The 23,319-nt window shown below is 53.2% G+C and overlaps 1 protein-coding gene across 1 annotated transcript in view; it reads left to right on the forward strand.

The window, feature by feature from the left end:
* The window catches only part of HMCN1 (hemicentin 1), a 293,245-nt gene that overhangs the window by 127,116 nt on the left and 142,810 nt on the right, over positions 1-23,319 (forward strand). Inside the window, 9 exon segments of the mRNA XM_055121231.1 lie at positions 2,763-2,858; positions 4,600-4,727; positions 6,511-6,655; positions 10,911-11,023; positions 11,590-11,743; positions 13,902-14,049; positions 18,730-18,857; positions 20,968-21,240; positions 21,867-21,962. Coding sequence (XP_054977206.1) covers positions 2,763-2,858; positions 4,600-4,727; positions 6,511-6,655; positions 10,911-11,023; positions 11,590-11,743; positions 13,902-14,049; positions 18,730-18,857; positions 20,968-21,240; positions 21,867-21,962 — 1,281 coding nt within the window.

Below are 23,319 nucleotides of genomic sequence, written 5' to 3' on the forward strand. Positions count from 1 at the left end.
AGCTCGGCCCCTGGTGGTGCCATTCTGACACCTAAGAATTGTCCTAGAGGGTTTCCCTTTATTCAGGTGTTGGTTGTCCGTCGGCTATCAAGGCTTACGAAGCAATGGGACCACGCTTGACTGTCCCGTTCGTCATTGCAATCGAGACTTTTTTTTTTTTAATTGGATCACTGTTGGGGATGGCTACCCTGTAGATTCTACTGTGGAGGTTGATGGTTCGGTGTTGGGAGCCGGTGATGTGGTTGTCGCTGGGGCCACTCGGGCCATATGTCACAGTGTTTGGGGGCCCGTGCACTCTAGCCCTTCAAACTAGCCTCACGGCTCCCAGACTGGACTTTTTAAAGCCCTTGCAGGTTGGCAGGAGCCAGGGAGTGGCCTCGAGGCAGCGTGGGTGCCACAAAGGCCCAGACCTGCCACCCCCGCCTCCCCCGAACAAAGTAATTACATTTTTTGGGGAGGGTTTTGCAGAAAGCCTGGAATAAATGGTGCCTCTGTTTATTAACGACATTGGAAATGCATTAGCTGAGTTGGCTTCCAAATGGAAATTAAGCGGTCTAGTTAGAAACACCGAGGTGTCCTCCTCGAGGTCACACCGCAGTTTATATGCTCCCGAGTGGAATGGCCCCCCCTGGGAAGTGCCCGTAGAGTCCCTTGGCTGATGTGCCAGCTGACAAGGCCCCACGGCGGGTCAGGGAGGAAACGGCGAACCCAGGTGGAAGACAGGAAAAGGCACTGAGAGGCGGAGTAAGAAAGGCTCCTCCTTCCCCAGCCAGAGGGGAGGGAGTTAGAGCAGCTCCAGGGACACAGAGATTCAGAGACTCACCACTGAGGAGGGAGGGCAGGAAGGAAGCTCAGAGGGCAGTGAAGGGCTCACCCGAAGGGCTCGGCCGTCAGAACCAGTTCTCACGAGTACTCGGCGTTCTGAGACCAGAGCACCCTTTAAAACGCCTTCACTGGACGCCTGACCTTTCTGTTGGTTGGTTGGTTTGGGTGCCACACCTGGTGGTACTTGTTCTGGCTTCCTCCTGGCTCTGTGCTCAGGGATCACTCCTGGTGGGGCTTAGGGGGTCAGAGGTGGTGCTGGGGGAGCTGTGTCAGCTGTGTGCAAGGCAAGCGCCCTCCCTGCTGTCCCATTGCTCTGGGGCCCTGGAAGACTGACCTTCCAACCAGCTGATGGACACTAAAGTTTCTTGTGCATTTACTGCTGTGAAGGGTGCTGTGGTGTGTGTGTGTGTGTGTGTGTGTGTGTGTGTGTGTGTGTGTGTGTGTGTGTGTGTGTGTGTCCCATTATTTTATGCAGTGGACTCACTGCATTGCAGAGGACTCAGACCTTATCACTCGCCTTGTCTGGAACTCTTCAGAGTGGGAAGTCGCCTCTTTCCCTGTCAGAATGCTAATCTGTGAACATTTCCAGCAAGGCTTATTTTATTCTCTGTCTCTGTAAGACTGACCATCGTTTCTCGGTTAGAATGTTTTTTCCAAGTTCAACTGAGTCTTGATAAAGCCCCAGGCAGGCTGGAGCGAGAGCACAGTGGGGAGGGCGTTTGTTTGCCTGGCACGCGGCTGACCTGGGTTCGATCCTCAGCATCCCATAGGGTCCCCCGAGCACCACCAGGAGTGATTCCTGAGTTCAGAGCTAGGAGTAATCCCTTAGCATTGCTGGGTGTGACTCAAGAAGCCAAAAAAAGAAAAGAAAAAGAAAAAAGGGAAGAGAAGGGAAGGGAAAAAGGAAAGGAAAGGAGAAAGGAAAGGAAAGGGGGTTACTGCTGCCTCTGCACTCAGGAATTACTCCTGGTGGTGCTTGGGAGACCCTATGGGATGCCGGGGATCGAGCCCAGGTTGGCTGCACGCAAAGCAAACATTCTCCCTACTCTCCAGTTGCTCCAGCTCAACCTACGCCTGACTTCTGACCCGCCCCAGTCAGCCTTGGCCAGCTGGTGCGGTCACCGATGGCAGGTCGGCCGCCAGCTCCATGGCCGAGTGCCAGCCGCTGTGTAGGGCTGCATCTCTATCCGGCCATTTGTCCATGGGCTCTTGGGTGGTTTCTAGCTCTTGGCCATTTCCTGGTTTTGTTTGGGGGCCGCACCCTGCAGTGCTCAGGGATCACTCCTGGCGGGGCTCAGGGGACCCTATGTGGGGCCACAGATTGAACCCAGGTTCACTGCATGCAAGGCCAGCGCCCTCCCCACTGGACTAAGGCTCCAGTCATTTTTAGTAGCTAAAACTGGGATGTGGGGTTGTCGAACTTCACAGCGATGGTTCCTGCAAGCTCCCGTCTGCCTGTTGATGGAGAACATTCTCTGCAAACCCACCTCTTCCTCTGCTCAGTGCTCCCACACATCATTCCTGGAAACTCCTCAGCGGTCTCACTGCAGTTCCACTGAGGGCAGCGGGGCCCTGTCCTGTCAGGGGAGATCTCACTGCAGTTCCACTGAGGGCAGTGGGGACTGTCCTGTCAGGGGAGGCCTCACTGCAGTTCCACTGAGGGCAGCGGGGCCCTGTCCTGTCAGGGGAGGCCTCACTGCAGTTCCACTGAGGGTAGTGGGACCTGTCCTGTCAGGGGAGGTCTCACTGCAGTTCCACTGAGGGCAGCAGGGCCTGTTCTTTCACAGGAGGTCTCACTGCAGTTCCACTGAGGGCAGCGGGGCCTCTCCTGTCAGGGGAGCATGTGTTGTTGTGTCTGCAGAGCTCAGTCTGGGCTTGGCCTGCAGGGAAAGCCTTCACCAATGCCTCGGAGTGAATCGGTCTCCTCTTTCTTTCAGACTTATGGGCAAGTGATAAAGGAACATACGTTTGCGAAGCTGAGAACCAGTTTGGAAAGATCCAGGCCCAGGCTACGGTCACAGTGACCGGGCTAGGTAAGATCCGTCAAGCAGACGCACCGACTGCCATCTCCGAAATTGTGATTGTATGGGACCACCTTTGGCTGGTCTAGTGGTAGGAGAAAAACGGTGATTATCTGCTAACCAGGGTCTTCCCACACACACAGAAAATCAAAGGGGCTTAGAGATCATGTGCCCTAAGTAAGAACATACACACTTGAGTTATACAAGTTTTCTCTTTGGTGTTGTTGTTGTTGTTGTTGTTTGGAGTAACACCCGGTGATGCTCAGGGGTTATCTGCACTCAGGGATCACTTCTGGCAGTGTCAGGGGATCCTGTGGGATGCTGGGAATCGAACCCAGGTTGACTGAGTTCAAGGCAAACACCCTTCCCACTGTACTATTGCTCCAGTCTCTGCAATTTTTTCTTTATATTTTTTTGGGGGGAGGCCTGGGCAGGGGGTTACTTTTGAACCACACCCAGTGGTTCTCAGGGGATACTCCTGGCTCTGCATTCGGGGCTCACTCCTGCTGGAGCTCAGGGAAGCATATGGGGTGCTGGGGACCGAACCTGGGTGGGCCACGTGCCAGGCAAACACCTCAGCCCCTGTGCTGTCTCTCCAGCCTCTGCCATTCTAGATCACCTTTTCCACACTGACCATTTTAATCCGAGCAGCACCTTCGGGTTTCTGTCATCAAGGAAGAATCCGAGATGGGTGACCCAGTGGGAAGACGTTTGTCTCAGTATCTTCCACCTACGATTCTCCTGCCGCCCGTCCATATGCTCGTTTGCTCACCTGCCAACTTCATTTTCTGAGCCTTTCCTGGACACTCTGGTGGGGCCGCAGTACCGCCTTGTTTTGGCAATGGCAGCACTTTAGCCTGTTGCTCCTCATCTCTCCCACAGAAAGTTTCCTTCCCGCCCTTCACAGATGGTCTTGTCAAGTCAGCTTTCCCAGGGATCTTGTTTTGGCTTCTGTTCACTGGGGATTGGTTTCTACAGATGACCTTCTTTTTATTATTATTATTATTATTATTATTAAATGAATCACTGTGAGATACAGTTCAGACTTACAAACTTCTGTGCTTACATTTCAGTCATACAATGATCGAGTACCCATCCCTCCACCAGTGCCCATTCTCCACCAACAATGTTCCCAGTATCCCTCCCGCCACCCCTACCCCATTCTCCCCACCCCCACCCCTCACCTCGGTGGCAGGCACCTCCCCTTTTACTCTCTCTCTCTCTCTCCTTTTGGGTGTTGTGGTTTGCAATACAGGCATTAAGTCGCCATCATGTTCGGTCTATGGTCTTCTTTCAGCACACATCTCCCATCCCGAGCAGGCCCTCCGAGCGTCCTTTACTTGGTGGTCCCTTCTCTGTCTGAGTTTCCTTACAAATGACCTTCTTGCCATTTCGGCACCTCACCTCCATGTCTGTCTCCGCTCCTCTGTCCCATCTCTTTGTACTGTTTCTCTTCCAAGTGTGCTCCCTTCCCTCTTCACAGTCCTCAGACAAATATTTCCAGAAGTCAGCGCCCAGGGGCCCCCTTCGCTGTAGATGCCTGAGCTTTCTGCTCAGCTGTGTTCCCTCTGTCCACATCACACGTGCCTGTGCGGGCAGGACCGAACCCCAGCAGACTCGGCTTCACTTTCTCCCCTTTGCAGATGACTCGTTTCCTTGCCTCTTCCTCTGCAGTGGCAGCCAACTCCGCTCTGCTGAAACTTTCAGACTCGTTCCCTCTCTCACCCCTCATACTTCTGTTCTCCCAACACAGTCGTGCCTCTGATTGGAATCAGCCCTTCACAGGCCAGTGTCGTCGAGGGGCAGCAGCTGACCCTGCCCTGTGCCTTGCTGGCCGGGAACCCTCTCCCCACACGTCGGTGGACTAAGAACTCAGCCACGGTGAGGAAGCCTCCAGCCCCCGCTCGCTGTGCCTTCTCTGGAGGGAAATGCAGTGTCCTCCAGTCACTGTAATCGATACCTTCCAACATCCGCATGATAAATAGATGAAAAAAAAATCTTGAAATCTTTCTCCAGTAGTTCTGGGTTTGGGTAGCTTATGTTATGTTGAAGGTAATGGGCCGGAGATGTGGCCAATGCTGTCATTTTCATTCTTTTCAACTCAGTTCAATGAATAACTCTTGCCGGGAAATGAAGAAAACAGGAGCAGGCATCCCGTTATTTTCATAACGTCCAAATCTCTCTATATTCCTTGTGGGGTGACATGAAATGTTTGGGTTTTTAAAGCCTTCCATTTTGCCTATCACCTTTATTAAATCCAAACACTGTCTTTTATCATGAACTATTTAAAGATGTGGTTCATTTTTGTCATTATGGTTCAGTATATAACTTTTTTGGCAGTGCTCAGGAGTCACTCCTGGTGGTGCCCGGGGAACCATGTGGTGGCAGGGAGAAAACCAGGGTTTTCACATGTGGTTGATGCACTCCAGCTCTTGGCACCATTTTCCCAGGCCCCAGTCTAACTCTTATTTTATGAAAGGAGATGGAAAATTTTTATAATTCTACAAGATTTATTTTCCCTGTAAACTTGCTTGGCTAATAAATTTTTATCTGCTCAGAAAATTTTTCCTTACATTTTCCAGAATCATTAGAGCCCCTCCCTTGTGGAAGTAACTGGTTAGAAGTGAATTCAGTGGTATGGAATAATAGGTACAAATATTCCAGCTTGCACAAGAGCCTGAGAAATTGGTCACAGGCAAAAGTGTCTTTACAACAAAAGACACCACTTAAGTCCTTTTAAAAAGTACTTTGGGGAGGCCCTGGGGACCTGGTGTCCTCTCTGGTGACTTTAGGCCACTCGGCTTGCTGAATGGGGCCTTGCCTGGACCCCACAGTGCTGGACATTACAGGGCCATCCCAGATGTTTGGGGACACAAGTCGCCTTCATGGCCAGCACCTGAGCCCGCATCCTCTCTCCCCTGCTGTAGGCGATTGTTCTCGTCTGCACTGTTCCCGCTTCCCTGACACCTGTCCTGTAGCCTCCCTTGGCCTCAGTTATTTGCATCAGTCATCGACAGGGGTGGGGATTAACATGGCGACTTTCTCAGCTTGAATGGGTGCCTCGGTGCTGGGACAAATGCACTGTAGGCCTTGCCGGAGGAACAGAGCTTGACAAAGAACAAAGCACGCCCTGAGAGAGAAGGCCTGGGCAAATGTGGGTCTTGAACCAAAACAAGACAGAGGCATGTGAAATCTCTGTCTACTGATCTCTCCTCTGGAATGCATGGGACGCTGAGGTGGCTCTGCGGGTGTGGGGAGGCTTCAGGAGGGCGTCCATCCGGGTAGCTCTGTGGGTGTGGGAATGCTGGCAGGAGGGTACTCTACTTCTCGGAGCAACATCTATTGCTCTTTTCATTTGTTCATTTATTTTTGATTCCGGGGCCATGCCTAGTGATGCTCAGGCCTGATCCTGGCTCTGCACTCAGGGATCACTCTTGGCAGTGCCGGGAAACCATATGTGGTACCTGGGTTGGCCCGTGCCAAGCAAGTGCCTTCTCTGCTGTACTATCTCTCTGGCCCTGTTATTTATTTTTTTCTTAAGGATATTATAATATCATTGCTTTATAAGACACCGAATTGCTCAATTGGGGGGAAATAGTCGCCAAGTTGTTTGGCGACACTGTTGGGGGCGCCGTGAACTCACGATGACTCTCGTTTTTCGCAGTTGGTCCAGAATCCGTACATCAGCATCCGCAGTGACGGGAGTCTGCATATAGAGCGAGCCCGCCTCCAGGATGGTGGCACTTATACCTGCGTGGCCAGTAACGTGGTGGGCACCAGTAACCGGACCACCAGGGTGGACGTGCATGGTGAGAGACTCGGCCTCGCCCTCTGGGTAGATGAGGGCGCCAAGCGGGTTCAGATCTTCCCCTCAGGGCTCCGCCCTCTGCTCAGGATAAAGGCTGCTGCTCCGAGTTGTTCTCAGCCAGCTTGTTTGTGGGATATGATGGACCCTCGGGGACCTACTGGACATTATGCAGACCGTTTCCCTGTGCCCACGACAAGGTGCCCTTATGACCCAACACTGTCGATCGAGGCCTCTTCAGGGATAAGAGAACTCAGTTCTCAGAGTATTTGTTTAAAGATACATTTAGTTTAAATTTTTTCGGGTGGATTAGGAATTTTAATTTATTTTTATTATTTAATATATTTATTTGGGGGCCACACCTGGCTGTGTTCAGGGCACCACCTCTTCTCCCTCCGGAACCCACGCCCCAGGATTTGCCACCATCCAGTACAGCCCGCCCTTGCTTTGTGTCTCTAGTCCCCGGATGGATGAGCTCATCATATATTTATTTGTCCTTGTCCTTTGGACTCACCTTACTTCACATGAGACCCTCCAGTTCCTTCCACACGGTGGCCAAAGGCATGATTTCACTCAAGACACATTTTCCTGCTGCAGGCTGAATGGGTCCTCCCGTCTGATTCGCCTTTCCTTTCTGGCTTTGCGGGAAGCCAAGAGAATGGGCCATTTGTGTGTTCACTAGAAGCATCTGGAACTCTCCAGAGGCTGCCTCCGGCGCTCCCCCTCAGCTCCTTTGCACATTCAGTGACTTAAAGGTCACAAAGAAGAAAACCCAGAAGCCATTTCTTTTTCCATTCGTGACTAACAGTTACCACACTTTGGAGTTCTCAGTAAATCAGGGACAGCTTGGGAGTTTCAGATATTTGTCTCAACGGCTTTTGTATGTTTCTTTTGAAAAGTTTGCGCGTGGTTTTTATTTTTTAAGTGTATTTAAAGAGAAAATTGCTCTCTGTACAGAGATCCTACAGAAGAAAGTAGCCCAGAACATTTATTTTTAGTCCTTAATTCAGGACTTTTAAAAAAAATTTCAGGCCATGAATTAGAGAATCCAGTAGCTTCCAAATTTTTCTTGCTTTGTTGAAAATTCTCATGGATGCAGGCCATGTTTTGAAATGTCTGGTTTTCTTTGTAAATAGCCTTTTCCATCTTCTTTTAGTATTTTTTTTTTCAGTGAGAGTGGACTTCCCACCAGGATAGTTGGATTCTTCCCCGACATCACATGAGATTTCTTGAATGTTACAAGAATTTTAAGAGACAATTAAAGTCACATTAATGGGTTCATAGTCTGAGAAGAGTGTGTTATGCCAGATTGGACATAGTGGGGCTTCAGTCTATAGTGTGTTGGATTATGCATAGAATTGAATTCTGTTGAGTTGGATTATTTCGCTTGCTAAGTAGACCAGTCCAGATGTTTCCTGAAGGTGTCTATGAATGGGTTGAAGAGTTGAGGGTAGAGGAATCACAGCGAAAGCACAGCAGGTAGAGCTGTACTTGCCTTCCATATGGTCACCCTTGGTTCTGACCCCAGCATTCTGTATGGTCTCCTGAGTCTGCCAGGAGTGATCCCTGAGCCCCACCAGATGTGATCCTCCCCACAAAAAAAAAAAAAAATTAACAAGGATTGAGGTAGAAATGCCTCTGAGGTATTTCCACTTGGCTCTTAGACTATTGTGTCTAGAATGTCGCATTGAGGATGATTCTGAGGCAAATTCTCACTTGCGCGTGCAAACCTCAACCACATATGCCACCCCGTTCTTTCCCCAGAATATAGAGCTTTCTCAGAAACAAGGACAAAAGAGAGTTTGGAAAATGCAGAATCCTGGCGGATAGGCCTTTTCCTCTCTGGCACAAAGATGCCAACTCTCAGCTTCTTCTCCAGAGAGTTTGCCTTGGCTAGACTGTCAGAGACATCTAGTCTCCCAGTTGGATCCTGCAGTACGCTTGCACTCAGTTCGCTCTTCCGGTCTGCGGATGCAGGCTTGTGGGTGGCTTTTCACTGTGGAAAGTGATCAGGAGATGTGCTGTGTTGTCTGTCAGCTCAGAGCTGGGAGAGCAGCCCACCACGGTGGACTTGATCCAGTGCAACACTGGTCCTCTCGGGAAAGCTGAAGGGTTGGTTCACTGCCTCTCTCCCCTCTGTCCGAGCTGCCCATTTAGTCAGTGAGATGGTCAAACAAGTTCCCTGAGTTGTTTGCTGTGATGTCAACCAAGCAACCTCTGCATGGATGTGGCACCACAGACTCGTGTGTTTATCAGTGCACTGTCTTCATGCATAGGAATCCTCAAAAAACAACAACAAAAAAAGATTTTCAAGCTCTTTATCAAATGAATGCAAGCACAGGGAGATGAAAAGGATGCCCCCCTCCCTAAGGCCTGGCTCCCCCCACTCCAAACCCCATCTCTGTGCCCATCCATGGAGACTGCTCACAGAGCTGCTCCCTGCCTGTGCCTTTTTTGCAATGAAGCTGTCAGATTCAATGCGTGTCTCACGGAATGACTTAAGTTCCAGGTTGCCACAGAATGACATCAGGGTTGAACACCGCCTCTTTCACGATGATTCTGGAAATTACATTTCTCACTTGCGTAAGCAGCCTGGCATTCTTGCCCAGCGCGGTGCCCTGGTTGCCAGTGCTTTCAGAAGAAACCATCTAAAGATGAAGTTCAGCTCAAGGAAAATATGAGTGTGGGGGAGGCCTCACCTCAGCCTGCCAAAGAGGTTTTCTTTTTCACTCTGAGTATCTGGCAGGTCTTTTGGTGAACTCATACTCCAGGGAGTTGTGAGGTTTCTAAAGACTTCGCGTGGACACACTGGACTCCCAGGAGGAGGGGCCCTTGCCTGGTCTGTTGTTCAGCTTCATTGTACTCGCCACGCTGTTCAGCGCCTCCATGGGGCCAGTGTATGTCAACTTTGTCATCTTTGAGGACATTGAGTGTGGATGGTTTCTGGTGTCCCTGGGAGGGTTCAATGAGATGCGCTCAGTGCAGAGGAAGAAAATCCTTCCTTTCCATTTTGCAGTTGCCCTCACGGTGCTGATTCTTCTGTGGCTTTCTAAAGCCCACAGGTCTGTTGTTCTTCACAGGGAATAGTGAAATAGTGAAATTTGTGTTATCCTGTGTCACTTATTCCAAGCTATGCCACCAGCATCCTTGTGAGAAGAAATCCTCATTTCTAGTTAAGGCTGGAGGCTCGTTCAGTGGTCCTGGGGTTCATGGACTACATGGGTCACAATTGTACCATCCATTTCTGTGGCTGTGGGCAGCCTGATGGAGAATGTGCAATGAGAGTGGGAATGGTGCGCCAGTTAGGATCTCATTCTACCTCGATTTTCTTCAGCTCCCTTTTATTATTTTTTAAAATTTAAATGTAGGAGTACTGCTATTTATCCAGTCGTTAAGCTGACTGAATTGGGTATGGACTCCACATTACTTTTTTTTTTTAATGAATCACCATGAGATGCAGTTACAAAGCTTTCATGTTCAATGAAATTCAGTCGTACAATGATCGAACACCCACCCCTCCACTTTCCACCACCAGTGTCCCCGGTATATCCCCCCACCATCCAAGTCCTCACCCTGCCTCTATGGCAGACAATTTCCCCAATACTCTCTCAACTTTGGGGCATTATGTTTTGCTCAAATTTCTCCAACATCATTCAAGCTTGCCTGCCAGGGGTGGATGCTAGGTCATTTACTGTCCCTTGCTCATTTTGAATACCAGGGGTGCCATGGCCTTGTGCTTCTGGGATCCTAGGTTGTAGATGGTTGGGTTCCAGAGACCTTTCTGTAGGGCACTAATCCATTTTGGGATTCAACTGCGCGTTTCCGGGCCAGGGCTGTTGGTGCGCTAAGATGGCGCCCACAGACACACTGTGGGTGTGACAGCCAGGCCGTTGAGTGGGTGGGGAGCCTGGGAGGGACAGCCCGGCGCCTCTGCCGCCATGCGTCATGGCGGTTTAATCCTGGACCCCACATACCTGGGCCTCGCTTATGGAAGCTCTTGGTCACTGGGATTCTAAATGGAGTAGGCGCAGCCCCCTCTTGTTTTTATTAGCAAGGTCATTGGGCACAATGAACTTCCGGTGTCAGCTGCTAGTCACGTGGGGATAACGGCGGAGCTTCCTTTGTTCGGAAGGACCCTTGCAAGTACATGTCCCAGCGCAGGCTGACAAGGGCAGCTTGGACCCCCCAGTGGAGACGTTCCCAGGCCACCCAGTGAGGGGCTGAACGTGCGGATTCTGAGTCTTGCTTCGCTCTTGCAGTGGTTCCCACCATCCAGCACGGGCAGCAGGTCCTGAGCACCATCGAAGGCGTCCCGGTCACGCTGCACTGCAAGGCCAGTGGGATCCCCCAGCCGTCCATCACCTGGTCCAAGGTCGGTGTGGCTGCCCGGGCGAGGCCGGCTTGGGCCTTGGGACTGTGAGAACACAGCGGGGAGGGCGGTTCCCTTGCAGGGTTCAATCCCAGGCCCACCCCCTGGGGTCCCCGGAGCGCCGCCAGGAGTGATCCCGGAGTGCAGAGCCGGGAGTCAGCCCTGAGCACCGCCGGGTGGGACCCCAAAAAGCCAAACAATAGTCCCCCCCCTCCGAAATAACCAGAGCTGCATAGAGAGAGGCTGGGAGACCCCACGGGTGGGCACCCGGGCTGGCTGGGGTCTGGCCCGGCCTTGGTCTCTGGAGTGTGGCAGGTCAGCCTTGGCCGCCCGACGCCCATGGGCTCCTGCCTGTCCGTCTGTCCCAGTGTCCGTCTGTCCGTCCATGCTTCTGGGCGCAGCCCCCCGGCCCTCGGGGTGGCCCTGGGTGGCCTCCTGCACCCCGGGGGCCCCGAACAGAGCCTCCCGCCGGGCCCTGCAGGGAGCCAGCCTGGCCCGGGGGTCGGCGTGGGGTCGGCCTGGCCGCGTCCCCCCCACCAGCGCCGTCGTGTCCGTGTCCGTGTCCGCAGGGGGGGCAGCCCATGCCCGGCGACGGCTTCGTGGTGGGCGCGGACGGCAGCCTGCGCGTGGCGGCGCCCCGTGGCGAGGACGGCGGCGAGTACACGTGCGCGGCCAGCAACGCGGCCGGCCAGGCGCGCCGCAAGGTGCAGCTCACCGTGTATGGTGCGTGCGGGCCCGACCCGGAAGGGAACCCTTCATCTCCGCCAGCCTGCCCTCCCCGCTGACCCGGAAGTGAAGCCCGCTGCCCCACTCAGCCTTTCAGGGAAACTGCACGGCTCTGCTGGCCTCTCCCCTCTGACCCGGAAGGGAACTCTCTGTGCCGCTGACCCTCCTCTGCTCCACTAGGCAACCTCTCCCCTCTGACCCGGAAGGGAACATGCTCCCCTGGGCGGCCTTTACCTCAGCCCCAGAAAGGAACTCCATTGTACTAGGCAACCTTTCCCCCTCTACCCCGGGAGGGGAACTTGATTCTACTCAGTCAACCTTTTCCCTCTGACCCGGAAGGGAAACTTGGTTCTACTCAATTAACCTTTCACCTCTGACCCGGAAGGGAACTCTTCGTCCCTGCCAACCTGTCCCCCCTCTGCCCCACTCAGCCTTTCCCTTCTGACCTCGAAGGGAAACTTTCTGCACGGCTGTGGCTGCCTCTCCCCGCTGACCCGGAAGGGAACTCTCTGTGCTGCTGACCCTCCTCTGCTCCACTAGGCAACCTCTTCCCTCTGACCCGGAAGGGAACATACACCCCCAGGCGGCCTTTACCTCAGCCCCAGAAAGGAACGCCACTCTACTGGGCAACCTTTTCCCCTCTACCCCAGGAGGGGAACTTGGTTCTACTCAGTCCACCTTTCCCCTCTGACCCGAAAGGGAAACTTGGTTCTACTCAGTCAACCTTTCACCTTGACCCGGAAGGGAACTTCTCAGCCAACCTTTCCCTCTCTGCCCCACTCAGCCTTTCCCTTCTGATCTCGAAGGGAAACTTTCTACAGACTGTGCCGGCTTCTCCCCTCTGACCCGGAAGGGAACTCTCTATCGCTGAACCTACTGCGCTCCACTAGGCAACCTCTTCCCTCTGACCCGGAAGGGAACATGCTCCCTAGGGCGGCCTTTACCTCTGCCCCGGAAAGGAACGCCACTCTACTAGGCAACCTTTCCCCCCTCTACCCCAGGAAGGGAACTTGGTTCTACTCAGTCAACCTTTCCCCTCTGACCCGGAAGGGGAACTCTCTGCTCCACTTACCCAATTTCTTCCCTCTGCCCCGGAAGGGAAGCTCCGTTCTTCTCAGCTAACCTCTTCTCACTGCCCGGAAGGGAAACGCTCTACTAAAGCCGCCGCCCTCTGCCCCGGAAGTGAAACACTCTGCTCTACTCCACCTTTACATTCTAATCTAGAGGGGAAACTTTCTGCACTGCTGTGCCGGCTTCTCGCCTCTGACCCGGAAGGGGAACTTGGCTCCACTCCGTCAACCTTTCCCTTCTGCCCCGCAAGGGGAACTCTCTGCTCCACTTGCCCAATTTCTTCTCTCTGCCCCGGAAGTGAAACCCTCTGTTCCGCTCAACCTTTTCCTTTCTGATCTAGAAGGGAAACTATTCCCCGCTGTGCTTGCCTCTCGCCTCTGACCCAGAAGGGGAACTTGCTCCACTAGCCAACCTTTCCCGTCTGACCCAGAAGGGGATCTGCCCGGCCGCCCTGAGGGGGCTTTCCTGGGGGGATTCTCCTGAGGGACTCTCCTGGGGTGACTCTCCTGGTGGAACTCTCCTGGGGTGACTCTCCTGGGGGGACTCTCCTGGGGTAACTCTCCTGTGGGGGGCCCCCTGGGGTGACTCTCCTGGGGTAACTCTCCTGGGGGGACTCTCCTGTGGGGACTCTCCTGGGGTGACTCTCCTGGGGTGACTCTCCTGTGGGGACTCTCCTGGGGTGACTCTCCTGTGGGGACTCTCCTGGGGTAACTCTCCTGGGGTGACTCTCCCGTGGGGACTCTCCTGGGGTGACTCTCCTGGGGTGACTCTCCTTGGGTGACTCTCCTGTGGGGACTCTCCTGGGGTGACTCTCCTGTGGGGACTCTCCTGGGGTGACTTTCCTGTGGGGACTCTCCTGGGGTGACTCTCCTGGGGTGACTCTGCTGGGGTGACTCTCCTGTGGGGACTCTCCTGAGGGGACTCTCCTGTGGGGACTCTCCTGGGTGACTCTGCTGGGGTGACTCTCCTGTGGGGACTCTCCTGAGGGGACTCTCCTGGGAAACTGTCCTGAGGGGATTCTCCTGAGGAGACTATCCTGAGAGAGGCTCCCGTCACCGACCATCCATCACGCCGTGCCCCGCAGTGCGGCCCCGGATCGCATCCCCAGCGCCCCTGGAACTGTCGGTGGTGGCCGGCGCGGAGGTGACTCTGCCGTGTGAGGCGAAGAGCCTGCCCCCTCCCGTCATCTCCTGGGCCCGAGAGCGCCGCCTCATCTCGCCCTTCTCGCCCAGGTGGGTGCGTCTGCGGGGGCCAGCACGCCCAGCTCCCATGCCCTCTGGGGCCACCCATGTGGTGCTCCAGCTCCTCGGGGGCCTCACGGGCACCCTCTCACCGCCCTGGTCCTTAGACACACGCAGGCGGCACACACAAGGTGCCCGTATGGATGGATGGACATGGAGAGTGTCATGCGGAGTGAAGAGGGACAGACATAGAACGATGTCACTCACTTGTGGAATACAAATACATAGTAGAAGGCTAATGTCCACGGCCGGGGCAAACAGGGGCCAGGAGGGCTGGTCAGGGGTTGGAACTGCCCACACGTGTGAGTGGGGCGGAGGGTGGGTCAGACAGAGAAGGGACCAGGGTGACAGGAATAGCTGGGAAGGGTCACGCTGGGCAGGGCTGAGGGTGAAAGTAGGTAAAGGGATATTCTGGATAAAATTCCAGGGTCAGTATTGCAAACCACAGGGCCCAAAGTGGGGGCGGGAGAGAGACAGAGAGAGACAGAGACGAAGAGAGAGGGAAAGAGAGAGGGAGAAAGAGAGACAGAGACAGAGAGAGACAGAGACGAAGAGAGAGGGGAAAGAGAGAGAGTGAGGGAGAAAGAGAGACAGACAGAGAGACAGAGACAGAGAGGGAAAGAGAGAGAGAGGGAGAGAGAGACAGAGAGGGAGACAACAGGAGACAGAGAAAGAGTAAAAGCACCTACCATAGAGATACAGGCAGGCAGGGGATGGGTGGGGGGTGACGGGAGGGAACCTGGGGACTCTGGTGCTGGAAAATGTGTCCTGGTGGAGGGACGGGTGCTGGGACACTGTAGGACTCACACCCGACCATGAACAGCTCTGGAAGGGTCTATCTCACGTAAAATAAGTTTTATTTTATTTATTTATTTTTGCTTTTTGGGTCACACCTGGCTCTGCACAGGGGTTACTCCTGGCTCTGCACTTAGGAATTACTCCTGGCGGTGCTCAGGAGGACCATATGGGATGCTGGGGATCGAACCCGGGTCGGCTGCATGCAAGGCAAACACCCTACCCGCTGTGCTGTCGCTCCAGCCCCACGTAAAATAAGTTTTTAAAAAGATCCAAATAAAAGCCCGAGGCGTTCTGAATCACAACCCAGGAACACTCGCCCTCTCGGGACGGGTGCTTGTACCTATTTGGGTTTTCACATGTCTCACAAAATTTAATGTGAGGCTACCCGTTGGCACATTGAGCCTACAGAAGATTCACAGGTTTTGTCTAGCGTGTTCTTTCCCACAGAAACATCAGTCTAGAACTTACCTGCTCATGTGCCTTTAGTTCTTTCCCACAGAAACTGCACATGTACCTTCTTTTTTTCCACATTTTTTGGTCACACCCGGCAATGCACAGGGGTTATTCCTGGCTCTGCACTCAGGAATTACTCCTGGCGGTGCTCAGGGGACCCTACGGGATGCTGGGAATCAAACCTGAGTCGGCCACGTTCAAGGCAAACGCCCTACCCGCTGTGCTATCACTCCAGCCCCCTCATGTACCTTCTAATGTTCTTTCCTACAGAAAATGCCCTTCTTCTACAGTGTTTCCACAAAAACAAACAAAAAAAACCAACTCATGTTTCTTCTAGAACTTTCCTTCCCACAGAAAATATCCTTCTAGCATGGTCTTTTCCACAGAAAAGACAGACGTTCCTCCTAGAACTTTCTTTCCCACAGAAGCCATACCTCTTCCTTCTTGAATGTTCTTTTCTACAGAAAATGCCCTTCTAGAGCACTCTTCTTTCCCACAGAAAACACCTCTGTTCTTTCTGGAGTGTTCTTTCCTGCAGAGAACACTCATGTTCCTTCTAGAATGCTCTTTCCTACAGAAAATGCTCTCCTAGAGTATTCTTTCCCATGGAAGTGTTCACGTTCCTTCTAGAATGTTCTTTCACGTCAGAGTAACTACTGGCTCCCAGCGGCATCACTGTTCTCTATATTGTCCTCTCTGTGTGCACTTTGGAGATAAATTCTATCTAAGTCGAGTGTGTCAGGGTGTAGTTCTGTGGTTGAACATATACATGCATTCTGGTTCGATTCTAGAGCCACAAAAAATAAAATAAAACTTAAACAAGAAACGGTAAGTCAGGTTGTCCAGAAGCCCCAGGATGGAGTGCCACAGGTGGTGAGAACAGAGCAGGCTGTGGAGACTTTGTCAGCACCGGGTGACACTTGGGGTTCCCCTGGGCCCTGCAGGCAGACAGTCTAGGACCGGGCAGGTCTGGGATGGACCAGATGCTTTAGTTTGGGGTTTTGTAAAGATATTGACTCACCCCTTGTCTGAGGGAAGGCCCTGAGACCGGGTGCTTGCAAGGCTACCGCCTCAGCTGCCTGCCCGGGAGGGCTTTGGGCTTAAATTTACCTCTTGTCCACTGCTTGTCCCAAACACTCAACTGTCTTATTTTGCAATCCTCTTGGCCCCTTGTTTATAGACCAGGAACCAGATTTTCATGAAAGGATTCAACAAAATCATGTATTTCGTGCACCCCCTTGGCTTGCTCTCTAGAAATGGCAGGGGTCATGGTGGGTTTTTTAATTCCTTCCTTCCTTCATTCATTCATTCATTTATCAAGATTGCTATTTTAATTCAACACTGGGCCAGAGGTACCAGTGAGGAAGAATGTTGGTCCCTCACGACTATCTTCTAGACTCGCTGAGGCATCAATTTGAAGCTATAAATCCTTGCATGTTTAATACTTATACAAACATTTGCCTGCCAGAAGTCAGTGTGTCCTTAATAAATTTAAAAATATATATTTTTGTGGGGGGTGTGGTGCATCAGGGCTTACTCCTGGCTCTATGCTCAGAGATCACTCCTGGCAGTGCTCAGGGGACCATACAGGATGCCGGGGATCAAACCCAGGTTGGCTGCGTGCAAGGCAAGTGCCCAGGCAGCTGAGTGATCCCTCTAGCTCCTCTAGCGTTAAGTGCCTGGAGAGACCGATTGTTCAGTGGGCTGTTAGCAGTACTCACAGTCTCCCGAGCATTGCCAGGAGAGAGCCTTGAGCACAGAACTCGAGGCTATTCTGTGTGGCCCCCAAAACAGAATTCAAGTCAGGAACCGCTGACATCATGTTCCTTTGGGTAACCATGCATTGCTTTGATACCACCTGTCACATTTTGAGTTCTCCTACATGGGTGAGGCTTTTCTGGGGGCCCGTAGTGGTGGTGGGTGGTCTCTGTCCTAAATTATTTTCCTTCATTCTTAGTCGCTGGGTCAACTGCAAACTATTTATCTTGAGCTTATGGCAAATCTAAATCGAAAGGAGCCAAAGCGATATATAGTAGGCACAGTGCTTCCTTATAGGAGGCTGACCTGGGTTCAACCCCTGGCACCCCATGTGGCCCCCGAGCTCACCAGGAGTGATCCTTGAGCTCAGAGCCAGGAGTAAGCCCTGAGCACTGTCCGGTGTGGCCCCCAGAAAAAAAAAAACGGGGAAAAGAAACCTTCAGGGGCTGGAGCAATAGCACAGCGGGTAGGGCGTTTGCCTTGCAAGCGGGCGACCCGGGTTCGATTCCCAGCATCCCATATGGTCCCCTGAGCACCGCCAGGGGTGATTCCTGAGTGCAGAGCCAGGAGTAACCCCTGTGCATTGCCTGGTGTGACCCAAAAAGAAAATAAATAAATAAATAAATAAATTATAAAAAAAAAAAAAAAAAGAAACCTTCATATGTGTACCTGGCCCCTCCCCCGGAAGCTATTTCAGTATGATTCACTCATCCGACTTCGCTGCAGTTCCGCCAGGAGTGTTTTCAATGTATGTTTGAGAACTGCTCATGTGACATCTTTTGCCTCTGTTTTAGCACACAAGAATTAGGGGGTTAGGGCTATTCCCTGCTGGATTGGGGGTGCTCAGGATCACTCCTCACAGTGCCAGGGGGATGAGAGAGGTGGGAAAGATGGGGGGAGGTGGTGACCCCATCACATCTGGGCGGGCGTGAACTCATGTATGTGTTAGACATGGACATGCCTGATCAGCTGAACTTTTTTTTTTTTAAATAAAGTTTTGTTCTTTTTCTTTTTTTTCTTGTTTTTTTCTTTTTTTCTCTTTTCTTTTTTCTTTCTTTTCTTTTTTTTCTACTTTTTTCATTTTTGTTTTTTTTTCTTTTTTTTAATTTTTCTTTCTTTTCTTTGAAATAAAGTTTTGTAGAGGGATAAATCCTGAGCACTTTCAGGTGTGGCCTCAAGCCCTCACCCCCCAAACAAGAAGCAAACAAATAAAGCTTTGTAGAAAAAAGCAATCCAGCATTTGAGATACACGCATCGTTGGTGGGAAATGCACAGTGGCTGTGCTTAGCTGCAGTTTGGGGATGCAGAGATGCAGTGTCTGTGGCAATGGTACAGCTGGGAGGGTGTTTGCCTGGCGTGCAGCTGACCCAGGTTCGATCCCATAGGATCCCCCGAGCACCGCCAGGAGTGATCCCTGAGTGCAAAGCCAGGAGTCAGCCCTGAGCATCGCCGGGTGGGACCCAAAAAGCAAAAAAAAAAAAAAAAAAAAAGATACGTGTTTGTGAGCCCCTGGGCCAGAATTCCCCAGAGGGTTGTGGAAATCCCCGTGTTCAGGTGTGAAGGGAAGACGGGAGGGGCTCTCTGAGCGGCCACCCCAGCCTCTGAGGGGCAGTCCCCACCTGTCGTGTTGCCTCTTCTGGGGTCACTCTGGCGTCCTTCCAGGCACACCTTCCTGCCATCTGGATCCCTGAAGCTCACGGGCGCCCGGGTCTCCGACGCTGGCCTGTACGTCTGTGTGGCCACAAATATCGCTGGAAACGTGACCCAGTCTGTGAAATTAAGTGTCCATGGTAAGTTGTTTTTTCTTGTGTGTGTGTATGTGGGGGTGCCTCTCTGGTAAAGCCAGAGGAACCACAGAAAGCATTCTTGGGGGTCAGTGGTGGATGGAGTGTGTGGGACCGAGGGGGCAGCTCTGCCCAGGCCCTGTGATAAGGCGAATCCAGGACCCCCAGAACCACATCTGGGTGCCCCCAGGACAGTGCCCTCAGATCCTAACACATAAAATGCATCACTCCTATGACCCCTAACCACTGAGCTCCCCGCCCACCCCACCTTGAGGTGAGTCTTGAATGAAGATGACGGTGGCTCCCAGACCAGCCGATTCTCACACCCCCTGCACCCCTATTGATGGGAACCGCATTGAGGGTAGTTTCAGGCCAGTTTTGGTTCTTTTTCCTTTCCCCCATGTTTACTCTGCAAGGTTTCTCTGGCGTTTATGAACCACCTCGTCCCCTTCCGCTCACCTGTGCAGTGATGAATTTTGGAAGCTCAGTTTGACTGTAGTAGCTGGGTTGGGGGGCGGTTGTCGGTAGAATGGTAGGAAGTAACATGGTCCACTGATTCTTCCGTGAACGTGAACGTGGGGTTCGAGGCAAATCCAGGCCGGTCTGTGGAACTTTATATTCTGTTTGTACTTCCAACGCTCAGGAACTGCTAACCAGATTAGTCTCTTTGGCTAGTGTCCAGCTTCCCTCAGTTGGCCGTATCTGGGGTCTGATTCTCCCTTTGTCCGTCCTTCCTGGGACTCTGAAAGCCTGATACTGCAGGTCAGTTTCTCGATACCAGAGAGCCAGGACTTGGCGTCACACGCCGGTCACCTGCTGGCTGTGCCTTCGTACCGAAGGACATTCCCCAGCACCGGGTGGGGCTCTGAGCCTGTCGGCCGACTGCTCACAGCTTGCTCCTCGGGTCAGGATCACTCTTGGAGGTCGTTGCCTCCAGAAAATTCTCCACTTAGAAAAAAAATAGAGGGATTGGCCTTTTGTAGGGAGGTGAGATGCCCACGTTCTAAGGATGCCCTTGGACTCACGGTGGTTCTGGTGTTCGCGGTATCCTCAGTCATACGGACCCAAGTTTGGATAAATGAGCTCGCGTAGATTCTGGAAGGAAGTCAGACCAAGGGAAGTTAGAGAGTCTCTTTGTTTAATCTCTGATACTCGCCAAGGGTTCTAGGAGAATCTTTCTTTTCTGTTTCTTTCTTTTTTTTTTTTTTTGCTTTTTGGGTCACACTCAGTGATGCACTGGGTTTACTCCCAGCTCTGCACTCAGGAATCACTCCTGGCAGTGCTTGGGGGACCCTATGGGATGCTGGGAATTGAACTGGGTCGGCCGTGTGCAAAGCAAGCGCCCTGCCCTCTGTGCTATTGCTCCAGCCCCAGGAGAAGCTTTTTTAGCCGTTTGGCTGAACCTTCCTCAAAGAAAACTTTGAGTAAGAGTGTCTTCTGTTGTAGTCTTTAATATCCTGAAAATTAAAACAAAAAAATACCAGAAATGATCTAGGTTGTCTGTCCAGAGAGCTTACAACCTTAACATTATCAACTGAAGAAATCTGTAATGAACTATCGTAAACTACTTCATGAAAATAGAATGTATATCACTGTCATCCCGTTGCTCATCGATTGGCTCGAGCGGGCACCAGTCACGTCTCCATGGTGAGACAAGTTGTGACTGTATTTGGCATCTTGAATACGCCACAGGGAGCTTGCCAGGCTCTGCCGTGCAGGCGGGATCCTCTCGGTAGCTTGCCGAGTTCTCCAAGAGGGGTGGAAGGAATTGAATCCGGGTCGGCCATGTGCAAGGCAAACACCCTCCCCGCTGTGCTATCACTCCAGCCCAGAATGTATAAAAATCGCAAAAACAAAACAAAAACTAACATTCCTAAGTGCCAGTATGAGAAGTCGGCAGCTTATTTCTCCCCCCGGTCCCAACAAGGCTCTGATCGGGAAGTTATTTTTCCGGGATTATCAGGGAAATGGGCCTCCTGAAACTTGCCAAGCCAGTGACACCATCAGTGGCCCCAGCCCAGAGCCGAATCCTGGGCACCCCCCGCGTTTCCCAGGGCTGCTGGGACGGCGTTTCTGCAGACAGACCACTGACCCTGGGTCCCGTGTTTCCTTTCAGTCCCTCCAAAGATCCAGCCTGGCCCCAAGCACCTCAAGGTGCCCGTGGGTCAGAGCGTGGAGCTCCCGTGCCAGGCCCACGGCACGCCCCCGCCCGAGCTCACTTGGCAGAAGGATGGTCGCACCGTGCAGGAGTCGGAGACGAGGGGGGCCCCCACCCCCGAAGGCTCACTGCGCATCCCCCAGACCCTTCTCTCCGACGCTGGCGTCTACACCTGTGTGGCCACGAACGTGGCGGGCAGAGATGAAGCGGAAATCACGCTCCATATCCAAGGTGACGGGGGGCAGGGGAGGGGGCGAAACAGGGCGTGGAGGGGTGGGTGGGGGGATCGAGTCTGGGCCACTTTCGGAATCTCCCTGTTAGTGATCTTAGCAAGGAGAACATATCCAGAAAGAGCAGAGGCGCAGCTCATGCCCGCCCGTGTGTGAGCTCTTGGGAAGGGGGTGACACTCGGGCTGGCACTGTGTCTATAGGAATGTCCCCCCCCCCCATACACACACCTTTCTGACTTGGGAGAAGTCGGGGCCGGGCAGAGCCAGAGAAGGCTGCCCCCTCATGCTGCTAATTACATCAGGTCCAGCCCTCCCCGTTCTGCCTCTGGGGTTTAAAGATCAGTATCTATTTCTGCAATAATATTCATCATCATCATCATCATCATCCTCCCGTTGATCATATTTCTCGAGCGCGCTCAGTCACGTCTCCATTCGTCCCAGCCAGCCTCTCTTTACTCGTCCTTCCCAACTATGCCCCCCCACCCCAAAAAATGAATGAATTGACTGGGGAGCTTGAGGGTCCAGATTCTCGGGTTGCCTCGAGGTGGGAACACTGGCAGGTGGGGATGGGCAGAGACTCCGGGCGGGTGCCGAGGCAGCCCCCGGAACGCCTTTTTCTCCCCACAGAGCCCCCGATGCTGGGGGAGCTGGACGCTCCCTACAACACCCCGTTCCAAGAGAGAGTGGCCAGCCAGCGCGTCGCGTTCCCGTGTCCAGTGACAGGTGCGTGGTTGGGGTGTACCCAGGTGGGGCCCCCTTGGACGTGGCTCCAGCAGCAGCCCGGTGCCCACGGCTGGGCAGGTGTGACCCCGTGGGCGGGCCTCGTGCCCCTGCGTTTCGGCCTTTTTCCTCCCAGCGGCCTCACCCCCTTCCACGAGACCGACAGGCTCTGTCTCGCCTCAGTTTCTGTTCTTGCTGACGTGCCCTTGGGTGGTTGTCGGGTAGTTCAGCTGCTGCCCCTCTGGGACCCCTCCCGGACGCTCCTTGGATTCGTCCATGTGCGTCTCGCTCCGAGGGAAACTCGGTCCCTTTGTCGTCTCTGGAAAAGGCTCAGCTGTCACCGTCCTCCCCCACATTGGCGCCCGACCCCTCTCTGAGGCCAGGCTTTGTCACTTAGAGCCTGGAGGAGTCTCAGTCCCCCCATCCTGAGTTTCTGGACTTCACCCTTGCCCTTACCTTCCTTTCAGCATGTGTAGGTAGGTGCCCAGGATCAATCACTCAATCAGCAACAAGGATTCAACTAGGGTAGCACAGTATTTTTATTTAATTCTTTTATATTTATTTATTTTTTTTTTCTTTTTGGGTCACACCCGGCGATGCACAGGGGTTACTCCTGGCTCTGTACTCAGGAATTACTCCTGGTGGTGCTCAGGGGACCCTATGGGATGCTGGGAATCAAACCTGGGTCGGCCGCGTGCAAGACAAACGCCCTCCCCGCTGTGCTATCACTCCAGGCGGTGCTTGGAGGACCCTAGGGGATGCCAGGGATTGAATCTGGGTCAGCCGCATGCCAGGCAAACGCCCTCCCTGCTGTGCCATCGCTCTGGCCCCTGATTTACTTATTAATTGAGCCACAGCGAGACACACAGTTACAAAGCTGTTCACGGTGAGGTTTCGGGCATACAGTGTTCCGACACCCGTCCCTTCACCAGGGCACATTTCCTGCCACCAATGCCTCCCGTTTCCCTCCCACCATCCTGCCTCGGTGGCAGGCCTGGAGTCCCTCGGGTCCCGCCCGTGGCCAGCTTGTCTTCTGGCCAAGAGGGGAAAGTCTCTCGATGATGCTTTGCCGCGGCGTGAGGAGGAAACTCTGTCAAACGCATCTTCCAGTGGTGACGCATCACTGCTGCTTCTGAGGCAGGCGTATCCGTCGCTCCTGCCTCTCTCTGCCTCTCCCTCTCCTGTGAGAGTCTCGGTACCCTGAGCCATCCGTGTAGCCGCTTTCGTGGGCTCTGCCCTCGCCTCTGGGCGCCTGAGGTGCATCTGATGGTGACTTGTGTGTCGCCTGAGAAGTGGTTCTCGGGGCCATGAGCCGCCGGTGTTGGGGAGAGACGCCGGTGCTGGTACTCGGCTTTGGCCC

The sequence above is a fragment of the Sorex araneus genome, chromosome X (assembly GCF_027595985.1).
Source record: "Sorex araneus isolate mSorAra2 chromosome X, mSorAra2.pri, whole genome shotgun sequence".
Taxonomy (NCBI): domain Eukaryota; kingdom Metazoa; phylum Chordata; class Mammalia; order Eulipotyphla; family Soricidae; genus Sorex; species Sorex araneus.